The sequence below is a fragment of the Zootoca vivipara genome, chromosome 13 (genome assembly GCF_963506605.1).
Source record: "Zootoca vivipara chromosome 13, rZooViv1.1, whole genome shotgun sequence".
NCBI lineage: Eukaryota > Metazoa > Chordata > Lepidosauria > Squamata > Lacertidae > Zootoca > Zootoca vivipara.
In genome coordinates, this window is record NC_083288.1 from 39,469,711 (window position 1) to 39,484,610 (window position 14,900).

Consider the following 14,900-nt stretch of genomic DNA (forward strand, 5'->3'; position numbering starts at 1 on the left):
ACCTGAAAATAGTCACAGGCTAGAAGTGCCCTAGACTTCTCCCACCTCTCTCAGTGGAAGGTGGAGTTTTTTTAGGGGCCTCATAGATGCACCAAGTTCCCCACCACTGCCACAATGTGCATCAGGAAATGCAACCAAGCAGAAAGCCGTGCCCCCACCATAGCTGCCAAGTTTTCTCTTTTCTCGTGAGGAAGCCTATTCAGCATAAGGGAAAATCCCTTAAAAAAAGGGATAACTTGGCAGCTATGGCCCCCACCCACATGGAATCAAGCATCCAAACATACAGCCTATGGAATTATAAAACACTTTTTCTTTATTAGTGCTGCTGGAAAAGGCAAACCCCCTGAGGACATTGGCTGAGGTGAGTCTTCGCTTTTCAGGGAATCCTATTAAGGGATTCTGACATTGGACTTTTGGCTCTCAGAGCTCCATGGTGAATGTCAGGGTAGTATTAGCCATCTTTCTTTGGTAATCTTCATTGAACCGCTCATTCTGAGCCACCGTGAAGTGATTCTTCCAGTCCCCAACTGTCCCTATAAAAGAAACACACACAATCCACTCAGCGTACTGGGTAGAAGTTTTCAGCGGCACTGTCTGCTTTTATGCCGCATAAATTACCAGGGTGGGTATATTCACAGCGCTCAATGTCGTTAGGATGTAGCAGTAATCCCTCAACGAGAGATTTTTGCAAGGGCACGGGGGGATGTTCAAAGAAAGAGTCTCTATATGTTGGGGACTTAGACATCCTTCTTGTATTTTCATGATGATTTGTGGTCACTTGAGATGCCACTTTCAATGCTGTGTGCGGCCGCAAACATTTTGGAGCGGTCACAATGCTTCATTTCCCGCAACTGAAATCCTGCAACTTTTTATACCACAAATGTCCTGGTTCATTTTTGTTCCAGTTTTGCCTCACTATACCCCTCCAGACAGCAAACATGGGGTAGCATGACAGAACAATGAATAAACCCACCGCCAATGAACATTAAAACACCAGTCTGGAGGGCCCTCTAAGGCAATGCCCGTTTCCTTCAGGTGGCGTGACTTGTGGGATTTCAACGTTCTGCCTCTTGAGCATGGTTGGCACCGTCCAAAATAAAGACGTTGAGGGAGAAGCCCTACCTTTCCGCATGAATGGGGAAATGGACAGGTCCATGACCGAGGGGGGCACGCCAGCCCGGTTGGCCATGGGGTTGTCTTTCATGACTTCGAAGGAAGTGTGGCGGACAATCTTGTCCACGGTCGCCTCATCCAGTTGCTTCCCTATGAATTGCATCACGTTCTGGATCTCACGCTTTGGGTCCTGTGTGGAGATGGAGAAAGTGCAGCAGGGATTGGCCTGAGAAAAAGGACGCCGGGAAGGGGCAGGGTGGCGCTGAGAACAAGAACATTTAGGAGAAGTGCCTTGGCCTCCGAAGCAGACAGATCTGCTTGTAAGTCTTCCGCAATCTGCCCATTTTTTCAAACTGGCCTACATGGATTTATAATAGCGTAAAAGCCAGAAGGAAACCACGTTAACAGATTTTATTCCTTGTTTGCAGGGCTTGTTGCTGTGGTCAGTATATTCTTGTCCTCCCTCAAACGCAGTCCCCCTCAACCGTGAATCCTCCCATCACCCCTGGCCATAGCCCACGCCGGCTGGTGGTGAAGCGGGGGGCGGGTTATAGGCCACGGTGAAGGCTGCTGTAGTGCCAAAGGGTACCTGGGACATGTGAGCAGTGCCTGCAGGATCAGGCCCGGTAGTGCTAACATAGAACAAGGAGGAGGCAGGCAGGCAGACAGACAAGATGGGAAACCAAGGTTGGAGACACAACACAGGATCTGTTGAAAGCTTACAACAGGCATAGGCAAACTCGGCCCTCCAGATGTTTTGAAACTACAATCCCCATCATCCCTGACCACTGGCCCTGTTAGCTAGGGATGACGGGAGTTGTAGTCCCAAAACATCTGGAGGGCCGAGTTTGCCTATGCCTGGCTTAGAAAGTGGCAGGTGAAGGTGGGGAAAGAGGACCAAGGATAGGCAGGCAAATATGTTTGTGGAGCTGTCCCACCCCCTAGCTTACTGGAAGATACCAGAGCCGCCATCTGATTCTCACCAGCAATTCATTCTGAGTGTGGCAGATGGGACAGGCTTTTTGACACTTTCTCCCCTATGCAGATTCACTCCACATCATCCCTGCACTATTGCCAGGGTGCAGAGCAGAGTCTGATCTCCGCAAGGGATGCTGTCCAGAAGGCCCCATCGCCTTCCTGAATTGCTCACCTTTTTAATGTCTTCATAGAAGAGGTAGAGCACACGGTGCGTGTCTTTTGCCTTCCACCAGCCTTTCACGTGATCGTACCACGGGCCCCAGCCCACTGGAAGACACAGAGTGGGGGCAATGAGGGGCACAGTTACAAATCCCCCAGCAGCAGCAGCAAAAAAAAACCCACAATGCAATCACTGCTACCATCACCACCAAATGCAATTTATAAACACTGTCACCAACTGCATCTGACCTTTTCCTTATTCTAACTTTCTCACACATGCAAAGTGTTGTCATTGCTAGAATCAAAAAGATTGGGAGGGAAGGGTGTGTTGTTTTTAACTCACCTTTGCCTGCCATGAAAGTCTCAAAATATTCCTGCCATGTTCCGGGGGCAGGTACCACCTTGCTCATCCTTTGGAAATGGAAATAGGACACCATGCAGTCCTTGGCATTCCTTGCCACGTAAAGGAACTGATTGGGGAAGACAAATGGGAGACATTAATGCATTTAACTAGGAGATTCAGTCATTAACCAGCTTTTTCTCCAGGAAGCTCCAAGAAGACAGGGCTCACCTGAGTATCCACTTTCACCCTCTCTACCCTTTCTCTCCTTCGCTTTGCTTGCACAAAGTTGAGACAAGACATTAGACAAGGGGTGCTTCCAAACTGAATGCCATCCAAAAATAATGACAGTCGTGTAAAGAAATATTCAGGTTGCATGATTATACAGGTGAAACTCGGAAAATCAGAATATTGTCAAAAAGTGCATTTATTTCAGTAATGCAACTTATTTTTTATTTTTATTTTTATTTTACAAATGCTTTCTTTTGGAAATTCCACAGTAATAAAACAAATAGTTACAATAATAGAAAAATAAACATCGCTATTACATTTCATTAATTGCGTTCCATTTATAATTGACCCGCCTAACGACAAATAATCATAATTACAACAAATAAAGGCTTGACATATCTTGCTTTGCATGTCATGCATCTATCTTATATATTGGTTTCACCTTTTAAGTTGCAGTACTGAAATAAATGCACTTTTTGACGATATTCTAATTTTCCGAGTTTCACCTGTAGTTGTCTTGGAGGCAACACACTTTTCACAGACTTAAAGCAGCTTCCTACCACTTGCCAACAACTCAGGGAAGCATTGTAACCTTTCCTAAACACGACCCCAGACTCCTCAGCTGGACACGGCGGCAAATAAAAGCCCTCCAAACGATATGGGTTGCTTGCTGCCATGATCAGTCTGCATCCCTGCAACTATTGGATTTTTTGCAATAAGGAAAGTGAAGGAAATGTACTGGAAAGTGCGGGCTAGCACTTGCTTTGATTGATGCAACGTCATCTAACCTCCATAACAAGTCAGGATGAATGATTACTAAATCTATGTCTGCTAAGCTTGCCACAAAACTAATCAGGATGAATGGTCAATAAACAGGCCATCTAGAAGCACCCACATTCCGGTCTTCACAAAGCATTTGTTTTGATTCGTTTGCAGGGAGTTTATACAACAATGGCATCCATCCTGTTTTGTTGCATAGTGGTTATACATTTCTCCGCTCATCCCAAACTTTGCAGTGCATATCCCCATCACTTTCCAAACTGCAAAAAGCACTTCAATCTATTTTAACTGCTGTCAGGGACTGGGCAGAGGAGGAGTGGTGGAGACTGCCTCCCCATCCTGACCCTTCCAGGGAGGAGGAAGAGGAAGACAGTATAGATTTACAACAAGAGTTTGAGGGAGGTCGCAGCTCATGAGGCAGATGAGGGGGGAAAGTTGGGAAGTCATGGGAGAGCCAGAGCAATACCTGGCTGACATGGTGTCATTAGAAAGCATTCCAGGCCCTCCATCTCCCAGAACCCGGCAAGGCTTAAAAGCAGGAGAGCAAAGAGCTCAAAGAGAGATTACATGTAGCAGCACCCATAGAGGAGACGATGAGAATGACAAATGAGGAAGTGGGAGAGATGGGGGGTGGGGTGGAGATTCACTCCGGACAATGTCATTATCCTAGAGGCCAGATCAGGGGTTGGCAAGGTTTACCTTGCCTGGGCCGATTCACTCCAGCGGAGATCCCTCCATGAGCCAGATCGTGCGTGTGTGCGAGTGTGCACGCCCACAATTTCCGGTGTCTGTGCAGATGTGATTTACGGCATCTGTGCATGCGCAGACACAATTTCTGGCACTGTGGAAGTGAGTCCCTGCGCCGCACTAGTTTAGTGCAGCATGCGGGGACTCACCGAGCGGGTGGCTCGGTTTGGGGGCAGCTTGTGGGCTGGTTAAACAACCCCTGTGGGCCACTTGTGGCCCATGGGCCTTAGGCTGCCCACCACTGGGCTAGATTCTATAGCCTCTTTCTGTAAAGACTGAAATAAAAAGGACGGTAAGAATTTTTTTCTTGTCTTTATACTTTCCTGGTCAACCACCCAGGATCTGCTGACAGCACGCTGACAACTGCAGAGATCTAATGTTCTGGTATGTGCCTGAATCCCTCGTTCAGGATACAGTACAGACAGTCTGCAGCTGACCCTACCTAGCAATGCAACAACATCATATATCCTTGGACCATTCTCTTGCAAAAGTCACAAGAGGCTGAGATGCACCCCATGGAGTCCAGACACCTGTTTGCCACGTGGTGGCAGCTGAACCACATAGGACATGTGCAACCATCCCACAACAAAACGACTTTCATCACATCCAGACAAATATCTGGAAATGGGAAGTAGCTGCTCTGGCAGTTGGGTTGAATCTGGTTTACAAGCCACGTGGTAGAGAGCAGCCTACGGGCCAAATTCGGGAATGGGAAACCTGTGCCCCCCCCCAGATGTTGTCAAATTCCAACTCCCATCAGCCCCAGCCAATGTAGCCAACCGTCAGGGATAATGGGAGCTGTAGTTCAACAACATGTGGAGGGCCACAGATGTTGAAATTAATTATGCAAATACAATTATTTTTTTAAAAAAATGTAACGCGTGGATGCTGAGGGTGCTGGAACCACAGGGGGTAGAAAGGGAGAGTTTAGCTCTCCATCCTTCACCATGGTCCCAATGAACATTTCCCCTGCAAAGCTATTTGCATTAGAAAGACATTTTTGTTGCAACATTGCAATGGAGGGGAGGAGGAGGAGTCCTGCTTAGGGTATCTCACAGCTGCTATTGACATTTTTTATATTTTAAAAAGCATGCATGCTGATTGCCATCCTGAAATTAGCATGGCACCTAGTTTAGCCCTAGGACCTATCTCTCAGAATGAAGCAAAAGGGTGTCTCTTCCCAAAGTGTGAGGGCCCCCTTTCCTATCCCTTACCTTGCAGTTCTGCTCCCAAAAGGACCGAGGGAGCAACTGCACAGGGAGATGGGTTTTCAGAGTCCGTGGAGAAGGCATCACATTTGCTTGATCAACCCCTGCTCAAAGAAGAGTGAGGCATTAGTGGCAGATCAGGGATAGGAGATCATCCTGTCCTATTTTGGAGGGCAAAACACAGCGAAAAATGAACCCATTTCAAAATCCAAATCAAGTTACATGATTGGCCTTTCAGGGAGACCTGGGGAAGGTAGTTATGTTGAGAAACCCATTTTATAATGTTATAGGATTTGAAGGAAACTTATGGGTTCCAACCGAGCCTATGGTTTTGTATCTACAACATGGCAGCCTTTTACAAGAGGGAAGCTGCTGAACTGGTCAGAATGGTCTCTTTTTCAAATCAAGGGCTCTGGCCAAGTCTGTTAAGCATCCTATCTGCACATGCCTAGAAGCTGGCGAAGACCAGGTATGTTGCCATAGAATAGGGTTACCAGACACCCCCAGTTCCCGGGGACAGTCCCCAGATTTGCAAATCTGTCCCCGGACAAATTCCGTCCCCGGAATGTCCCCAGATTTGCAAATATGTCCCCAGGAAACATGACAGAGGCAGCCTCAGCAGCCCGGAGCCAGCCTGGTAGCGCAGTTGGCTCTGGCTGGTTTCAGGAGCTGCTCGCTGCTGCCGCCATTGCCAAAAGGGAACTGGGGACGTCCGACTGTACAGATCTCCTTCCCCCTTCCCCCTTTGTTTTGACAGATCAGGCAGGGGAGGCTCGGGAGTCGCGGGCGGGCAGCCATTGCCCAGGAGGGGCACGGTTTCTCTGCCGGGCAAGGTGCAAACATAAATGCACAGAGTTTTTTTAAAAAAAACCTGGGCAATGGCCGGCCCCTTTGTTTCAACTGATCAGGGGAGGCTCAGGAGTTGCGGCCGGCCGGCTGTTTCCCCAGTTTTTTAAAAACTCTGTGCATTTATGTTTTACAGGGCGCAAAAGAAGGGCTTTGCACCTTTCCTGGCAGAGAAACCGCCCGCCTTCCGCCCCTCCTGGGCAACGGCCTCCCGCCCGCGACTCCCAAGCCTCCCCTGACCTGTCAAAACAAAGGGGAAAGGGGGAGGAGATCGGGGAATGCTCAGGAGTCAGGGGCGGGCGGCATGCCATTGCCCAGTTTTTAAAAAACTGTGCATTTATGTTTCACAGGGTGTGAAAGAAGGGCTTCGCATCTTTATGCAATATGCATGTGTGCTTGGGCCCAGGGTCTTTTGCCTCACCATCCCCACTACTGACTCCCTGTTGCTACTCAGCTTCCAAAAAAAAAAAAGGGTCCCCAGATTCATTGAAAAAAATCTGGTAACTATACCATAGAAACAACTGGAGATGCTTCTGGGAGGAGAAGAGTGGGCCTTTCCCCATCTCACCTGGCTGGATACCATGTCATCCTAGAAAGGAGGGGAGGAGGCCAGGGGGGCTAGTCTGGGGTGAGTTTTGGCTGGGCTGGAAGCTAGAGAAAGACAGGGATAGAGGCTCCCTGGAAACCTAAAGGGGAGGTCAAGATCTGTTGGAGGTGTTCCTGCTGTGAGCCTATGCTCAGGTTGCACATCTGTGCAAGTAAAACCATATACAGTGGTACCTCTGGATGTGAACGGGATCCGTTCCGGAGCCCCATTCGCAACCTGAGCAGTGTGCAACCTGAAGCGCCGAATCTGCACATGCTTGCTGCGTGATTTGGCGCTTCTGCGCATGTGTGAATCGCCGAACCCGGAAGTAACCCATTCCGGTACTTCTGGGTTCGGCACGTTCGTATTCCGTGATGTATGCAACCTGCAGCAAACGTAACCAGAGGTCTGGCTGTATCCTAAAGATGCCACATTCTCCAGTGACCTTCATTCCAAGGAAAATGAGTAAAAGCAGGCACCCCGGAAGTCTCTCCCCACTCAGAGATTGGGTTGGGCACCACAGGAATATGGATGGTGCTGTCTTTGTCACCTGAGGGCTGGGGTGGCCGTGCCCACTCAATGAATGGGTGGCGATGATGCACAGGGGCCCGCTGGCATTTCTCCAGGTCGCCTTCTTGTTGGATCATATCCACTATCTCTTGTATCCAGGTGGTACCTGGCATAACGCACAAAGAGAGAGAAGGAAAATCAGCGCTCAGATATTCAGGCCCAGTCTTTTGCCCAGGACCTCAGCTCTCTTGCCCTGTCTGCTGTCTAAAACTTCAATCCCCTTTCCCCTCTGCTTACCCTCTTCTGCATGCTGTATACAGCTCAGCACCCGTGTGACTCCAGCCACTAATGCATATTACTTTCCATCTATCACTCTGAACTAGCAGGTGCAAAGTTGTGCTGTGGATCTGTGCCCAGAAAGTTTACAGTAATCAGTTGCACCGGTAGCTAATTATTCTGCATCCTGAATAGATTTTGCATATTTACCACTATGTGCCAACTTTGCACACTTTATACTGCTACTGCTAGCTGTAAGAAAGGGAGACAGAGAGACCTTTAAAGCCCTCTCTGCACACATGGTTTTAAGCACAGCATTCAAACTCACTAGGACTAGGAACTTGGTTTTTTAATAATAATAATAATAATAATAATAATAATAATAATAATAATACACAAAAGATGAACCTAGAGATTCTTACCCCTATGCATGGAAAGATCACCACCCACAGAGCTGAATGTAATAATCGTCTACCTGGCACAGGGTCCTCCAGATGTTTTGGGACTACAACTCCCATGATCCACAGCTAACAGGACCAGTGGTCAAGGATGATGGGAATTGTAGTCCCAAAACATATGGAGGGCCGAGTTTGCCTATGCCTGACCTAGCAGAACTGTCTTTCTGAAGGCAATATATGACTCTTGCTGGACTAATCTTGAGTTTTGTGCAACTCCCAAACTGGGTGCAGCTTTGTCCCTGGATAATTACCTGATTTGGGATATGTACAAATGAGCAGGTCGTCTGGCTTCACCTGGAAGCTCTGGATCCGGCCCCATTCCTGACAGGTAGCCTTTGCCAGGGGAATCCCATCCACTTCACCCAGCTCGGGGCGCCCCTCTGGTTGGGCATCTTTCCCTTGTCCTGTAGGCATTGCTCTCTGCTGGGGAAACAAGGCCCAAGGAAAATACAGCACCTTGCATTATTATGCGTCTCTGTCTTTGAGGGAACAGACCTTCCATGGTTGCCACTGTATGCATTTGGGATACAGTTGCCATCTCTCTCTTTGTTATTTATATCAGGACTCTTGAGCCTTTAACAACAACAACAGGCGTGCACAACACAGCTGGAGGTGGGTTTCTGAGAAGGGCTTCTTCACCTTTTTAATTTCTGCCTGCCAAAAGGCACAAGAGAAAAAGGAAGGCAGGAAGAGAGGAGGATACAGTCCCAGTCCCTGTGCATCCCCATTGGACCCACAGCCTCGCCCAGATAGCCCTGCCCCCTCCACAACCTCTTCCCCACCTTGGCCTTTCCTCACCTTTCCATCCACCTGGGTGCTGGGTATTATAGCTATTTTGGGGGGGGGGTAAACTACAGTTCCCAGTTTTCTTTTCTGGGTGGATAAGTGTTTTAAATGTGTGGCGTGTGTGGGAATGTCGTGGATAGTAGGAAAGGATATATTGATTAAATATGATCCTTTCTCACTCACACTTGTGAGTTAGTAGCAGAGTACATTCCCCAGAATATTGTAGGAAGCTAGTTGGTAGATTCGCTGGAATCTCTTTACTTCAGCAATCCAATCTGGCTTGCCTAAAATGTTGCCTAAAATGATGTATCTATTCCAAATGATACCGAGGTAGGCAGAGACTCTGCAGCAGACAAATGGCTAGATCATATATTGTGCCCCACCCCCAAACTTAAAATGTTATAGGCACAGGAAAATGTAAATTGAATGGGGCGGGGAAGAAGGATCAGGTGTGAGTTTGAAACACCCTAGAATTCCTTGTCCAAGCAGAGAGTGGGCACCCATTTGGGGTTTAGCAGGAACCTATTGACACAGGCCGCTTAGATTTAGATTGTACTACCTGAGGTTTATATCCTGCTTGATTGTAATGAAGCTTCAAAGCGGTTTGGAAAAAGAAGCCCTAAGACAATAAAATCATCAGTATATATATATATATATATATAAAACACCAAACCAATTCAGTTAAAAACAACTCTCTTTTTTGAAATATTTTTTATTTTATAAGCTTAAAAATACAAAAAGGAAAAAAACACCAAAAACACAAACCTGAAAATGAATACAATACAAGCCTGAAAACCAAAACAACAACAATAAAAAAGAGAAAAGGGGGGGGGAGAGAAAAAGACTCTAATACTTCCCAACTGCGTTACAATGTATATCATCTTTGGTACTTTCTACATCTTAGAATCATAGAGTTGGAAGAGACCACAAGGGCCATCCAGTCCAACCCCCTGCCAAGCAGGAAAAACCATCAAAGCATTCCTGACATATGCCTGCCAAGCCTCTGCTTAAAGACCTCCAAAGAAGGAGACTCCACCACACTCCTTGGTAGCAAATTCCACTGCCGAACAGCTCTTACTGTCAGGAAGTTCTTCCTAATGTTTAGGAAGAACTTGTTTCCAGTCTTATTTATAGGTTATCTAAACATATTCTTCTCTGCTTAACTTCACTGTCAAATAATATCTCTTATTACTTCCTTAACATACCAATCAATTTCACCTTGACATTTATATCTATTTTAAACATCCAACAATTAATTCAAGCTGTAAGCTAAAAGCCAGTTCAAAACACATGCCAGCACATGTCTGGGTAGGTTTGCCTAAACAGAAATAGTTTCAGCAGGCACTGGAAAGAGTACTTGTACAGGGAAACCAGGGAGCATTTCAAAGTGTGGGTGCTGCCACTCTAAGAGACCAACTTATTGCCATTATTATTATTTTTACCTTTCGTCCTTGCAGAGTTGATGTTGAGTTTCAGAGACTTCCCTGTTAGCTCTTTCCCTGCAGCAGCCACAACTAGTGGGAAGGAAACCAGGTCTGATTGGTTCCTAGTTGAAAAGCTTGGACGGTCCCTCCCAGAAGAGGTGGGTTAAAAGCTTCTCCCTTCAAAGCTTTGCAGCGTAAAAGCTACAGAGTTAAACTTCCTAGGTACTTTTGGGTTGTTTTCTTAACAGTCTAACCAGGCAGTTAGCTGCTGTCTGCCTCCAGCCTTGACAAAACAGATTCCGCTCCTCAGCTGCCTTTAAAATTAAATAGGACCACAGCAGGTGACATCAGTTTTGCATTCCTGGAAATGTGAAGGATCACTGAGCTGGACTTATGCAGAGCACTGCCAGTAAGTTTGCTCTTCAAACTTGGGGGATGTGTGTGTGTTTGAATAGCTACATAAAGAAGCAAAAATGCTTCCCATCCTCCAGGGGGGGGGGAGCCATTTGGGGAAGGGATTTTTTTTTTGGGGGAGAGCTATTTTCAGAGGAAAAGGCTTAAGGTCTTTTCCACACCATGCCAACCTTTTGCTGGAGTTCACAGGGTGTCTTTGGGGAGGAGATCTCCTAGCAAGGAAGTGCCATATATACTGTATAGTTTGGTCTCCGGGGGATTAGAAGCACCCAAATTTCTCTTCAAATACATGATTTTGGGAATGCAGAATTTTCCCCCAGATTGCCTGCTGCTCTGGAAGGCTTGGACTACTGCAATGCGCTCTACGTGGGGCTACCTTTGAAGGTGACCTGGAAACTGCAACTAATCCAGAATGCGGCAGCTAGACTGGTGACTGGGAGCGGCTGCTGAGACCACATAACACCGGTCTTGAAAGACCTACATTGGCTCCCAGTATGTTTCCGAGCACAATTAAAAGTGTTGGTGCTGACCTTTAAAGCCCTAAATGGCCTCGGTCCTATATACCTGAAGGAGCGTCTCCGCCCCCATTGTTCAGCCCGGACACTGAAATCCAGCACCGAGGGCCTTCTGGCGGTTTGCTTCTGCGAGAAGCAAAGCTACAGGGAACCAGGCAGAGGGCCTTCTCGGTAGTGGCGCCCGCCCTGTGGAACGCTCTTCCATCGGAGGTCAAGGAGATAAACAACTACCTGACATTTAGAAAACACCTAAAGGCAGCCCTGTTTAGGGAAGTTTTTAATCTGTGATATTTTAATGTATTTTGGTATTTGTGGGAAGCCGCCCAGAGTGGCGGGGGAAACCCAGCCAGATGGACGGGGTATAAATAAATAAATAAATAAATAAATAAATAAATAAATAAATAAATAATTGCTGTTGCTGTTTTGGTTTGGAAGCTCTGGATCTGGTGCCAATTCAATAGCAGTGGACTTAAGATGGGGAACCCTGCCTACTTTACCCAGCAGAGTCTGTCACTTTGCTCTTCAAGGTTTAACCACCAAGTTCATGTCTCTGAGACCAAAAGCGTGATTTGGTTAGGGAGTTGCTGTCTAACAGAGGGTCATTAGATGGGCAGCTCTCTCTGTACCACTTCATCAGTTTCAATTTGACAGCCATTCGGATTAGGCTCAAGATGTGTGGAAATTCGGAGTGGTGGGAGGCACCAGCTGGGGAACCCCCAAGGGAAGAAGGCTCAGAGCCCAGGGAGTGGTGGTGGGACAACAATGAGTGGTCAGAGGGAGCAGACGGGGGGGGGGAGAGATGTGTCAGAAGCTGAAGAGGTAGCAGGGCTTAGTGAGCAGGAAGAGTCTGTGGCAGAGAGCAGTCCGGTATCAGAGGCAGAAGCGGAGGCTGGAGAGGAGGGGGGGGCAAGAGACAGAGATGAGGCAGGCCATTGAAGCAGCTGGGGTGGCCAGCTCCCCATCCCCCTGGTGTCCCAGAACCAGAAGAGGTATGAAGAGGGAAGAGCAAAGACAGATACAGTGACAGAGTCTCAGATTGCTTGGGAAGGACCTGGGGGAGGAAGAGACTTAGGCAACTGTGGAAAGGCAGTCCTCACAACTGCCTCATAGAGGCAATATCTGCTGGAATGAGTGGCTGTGCTCATTAGGCCTGGCCTCCTGAGCTGACCATGCTTTATTGAATAAAGAGTTAATTTCATTGATGCTGAGTGATTTATTGCTGACCTGCTCCGGACACCCACTTCCGACAGCCACCAGCTCAGAAACAATTACTGCATGATTTTTGAACTGGATCATCAGTTGCGCGCAACGTTGAAACCCACCCCCCATCACACTCATGAGCTGGTGCCTCTGCTGTGAAGTAGGTTAGGCTGAGAGAGATAACTAGGCCCAAGGTCACCCAGTGAGCTTCATGGCTGAAAGCAGGAATTTGAACCCGTGTCTCCTCGGTCCTGGTCCAACACTCCTCTGCTACACCACCCTGGCTCTCTTGTTCTCACAGTGGCCAACCAGATGCCTGGAGGAAGCCCACAAGCAGGACATGAACACAACAGCGCTCTCTTAATCCTTGGTGATTCCTTGTGTACTGCCTCCAACAGCAGAGGTAGACACAGCTATTGTGGAAGTTGGAAGATGAGCTATTTCCACCTCCGCAGCTCGGCAGCACCCATTTCACACTTGGCGCCTTGAAGGGAAACATGATGTCTCTTGCTTACGCACAATGGAGGACTAGAGAGACTCAGTGATCAGAAGTGACAGGCCAGCATCAGACAACACTGCGTTTATAGGCACAAAACCGCTTCAGAAATCCTTCAGAACAAGCCCTGGTGAACTCGTGGGGAGCTGCAGTCACACCCAGACTTGCTCAGTTCCTGTTAATTCCAGTGAAGCTTGGCTGAAGAACACTGAGTCCACAGGTCTGGCCTCTCCCTCCCTCCCTCTCCAAGCTTAAGCAGAAAAATCACATCATGGTAGGTCTCTGCCTCTGGGTGGAATTATTTGCCTCTTAAGACACCCTTTTCTTAATTTGCAGCTTAACACACCCAGAATTTAGTGGCACATACTCCTATAACATCAAACTTGTTCAGTTCAGTCTGCCAACACCATTGAACAGATTTTAAAGGAGAAAGGGACGAAGAGTCTCCTAGACGTAGCTACCGTATATCCTGGCATATAAGACAACTGGGCGTATAAGACGACCCCCAACTTTTCCAGTTAAAATACAGTGGTACCTCACAAGACGAATGCCCTGCAAGACGAATTTTTCGCAAGGCGAATGCATCTTCCGATCTGATGGTGACTCGCAAGACGAAATCGTTTTGCGAAAAATTCGTCTTGCGAATTGCGGTTTCCCATAGGAATACATTGAAATTTAATTAATGCGTTCCTATGGGCAAAAAAAGAAATTTCAATGCATTCTTATGGGAAACCGCAATTCGCAAGACGAATTTTTCACAAAACGAATTGACTTGCGGAACAAATTAAATTCGTCTTGCGAGGCACCGCTGTATAGAGTTTGGGATATACTCGCCGTATAAGAAATACGACCCGGCATATAAAATGACCCCCGACTTTTGAGAAGATTTTCCTGGGTTTAAAAGTAGAGACTTATATGCAGTACTTACATTGATCTGTCCAACAGCCAAGTGCTCTGGGAAATGGCAAGTGTGGCCTCAGTGGTTAATCTGCTTTTCCTTTTTACATTGAAACATACTGTAGGTCATTTGATTGGCAGAACCCTGACCCAATCACCATTGCTAGCATCCAAGAGACTTCTCTTTCCACAACCTGTTTGAGCTTAATCCCGGTTCCAAAGTCCATCTGCTTGGTTTGATCAGCGATATGGTTATGAATTGTATCAAGAACCCCCTCTTGTTTGTTCCTGGGCAAACCTGCCTAGATCACCAATGATTTATAGCCATCTCTTTGCCTTTGACACCTTTCTGCATTCAAACTGCACCTGCCATTTCTTTTGCCATTTCTTTTTTGATAGGCTTGTTCCTGTGTTACACTAAAGACAAGTAGGTACAAGCTATCTCTCTCTACATGTGCCCAAGCCTTTATGCAGATACAGACTGCAAGACTGCTCAGCTCAACCACTTATGCCACACGTTCTCCTTTAATATACCGGTAACTGGAAAACACTCCTAATTTCTCTCTGCATGGCTAGCACATCACACCAGGGGTTGTGGAAGCTTTATTAAATTTGTAGCCCAACCTGGGAAGGTAGACCATAGGAGAAGGAAAACACTAGGCCTAAACCTCCACTGCCTTGGGGCTATACTCATTTGTTAGAAAGGCTTCAGGAGTAAACCTGAAGGAAAAATCCATATCCACTGCCTTGCAGGACATCTTCAGGAGAAGAAAAGGCTAAGTAGTAAATCCTACACAATTCTGGAGTGAAGTCCCTAAGACAATTGGCGAGACAAAAGTCTTTAGAAAATAGTCTTTAGACAAAAGTCTTCAGAAATTTACGGCTTTTTTTGGGGGGGGGGAGCTGCTACTGCAAACATGGCCCACCTTCTTTTTA

At 47.1% G+C, this 14,900-nt stretch overlaps 1 protein-coding gene across 5 annotated transcripts; it reads right to left on the minus strand.

Moving 5' to 3' along the window:
- Nucleotides 1-290: 290 nt before the first annotated feature.
- Nucleotides 291-14,298, minus strand: LOC118094312 (sulfotransferase 1C2). Of its 5 annotated transcripts, XM_035134574.2 has the most exons (9): nucleotides 13,996-14,297; nucleotides 10,461-10,532; nucleotides 8,484-8,655; nucleotides 7,539-7,664; nucleotides 5,563-5,660; nucleotides 2,594-2,720; nucleotides 2,264-2,358; nucleotides 1,123-1,303; nucleotides 291-533 (listed from the first exon to the last, which is right to left on the minus strand). In XM_035134574.2, exons 3-9 carry the CDS (start codon nucleotides 8,644-8,646, stop codon nucleotides 421-423), a joined length of 903 nt encoding a protein of 300 aa, XP_034990465.2. In that variant the 5' UTR covers nucleotides 8,647-8,655; nucleotides 10,461-10,532; nucleotides 13,996-14,297; the 3' UTR covers nucleotides 291-420. The 5 variants fall into 5 exon arrangements, with proteins under 5 accessions (XP_034990465.2, XP_034990467.2, XP_034990464.2 ...); XM_035134576.2 differs by lacking the exon at nucleotides 10,461-10,532 and having other exon boundaries at nucleotides 8,484-8,652; nucleotides 13,996-14,298; XM_035134573.2 differs by lacking the exon at nucleotides 10,461-10,532 and having other exon boundaries at nucleotides 13,996-14,298.
- Between the last annotated feature and the right edge of the window lie 602 nt (nucleotides 14,299-14,900).

Excerpts from the sequence above, each read along its gene's own strand:
- LOC118094312 (XM_035134576.2), bottom strand. The coding sequence starts at position 8,646 with ATGCCTACAGGACAAGGGAAAGATGCCCAACCAGAGGGGCGCCCCGAG. Across the intron at positions 5,661-7,538 it reads ACGGCCACCCCAGCCCTCAG|GGGTTGATCAAGCAAATGTG; the intron begins GTGACAAAGACA and ends TTCTTTGAGCAG. Across the intron at positions 2,721-5,562 it reads TTTGGGAGCAGAACTGCAAG|TTCCTTTACGTGGCAAGGAA; the intron begins GTAAGGGATAGG and ends TTCCCCAATCAG.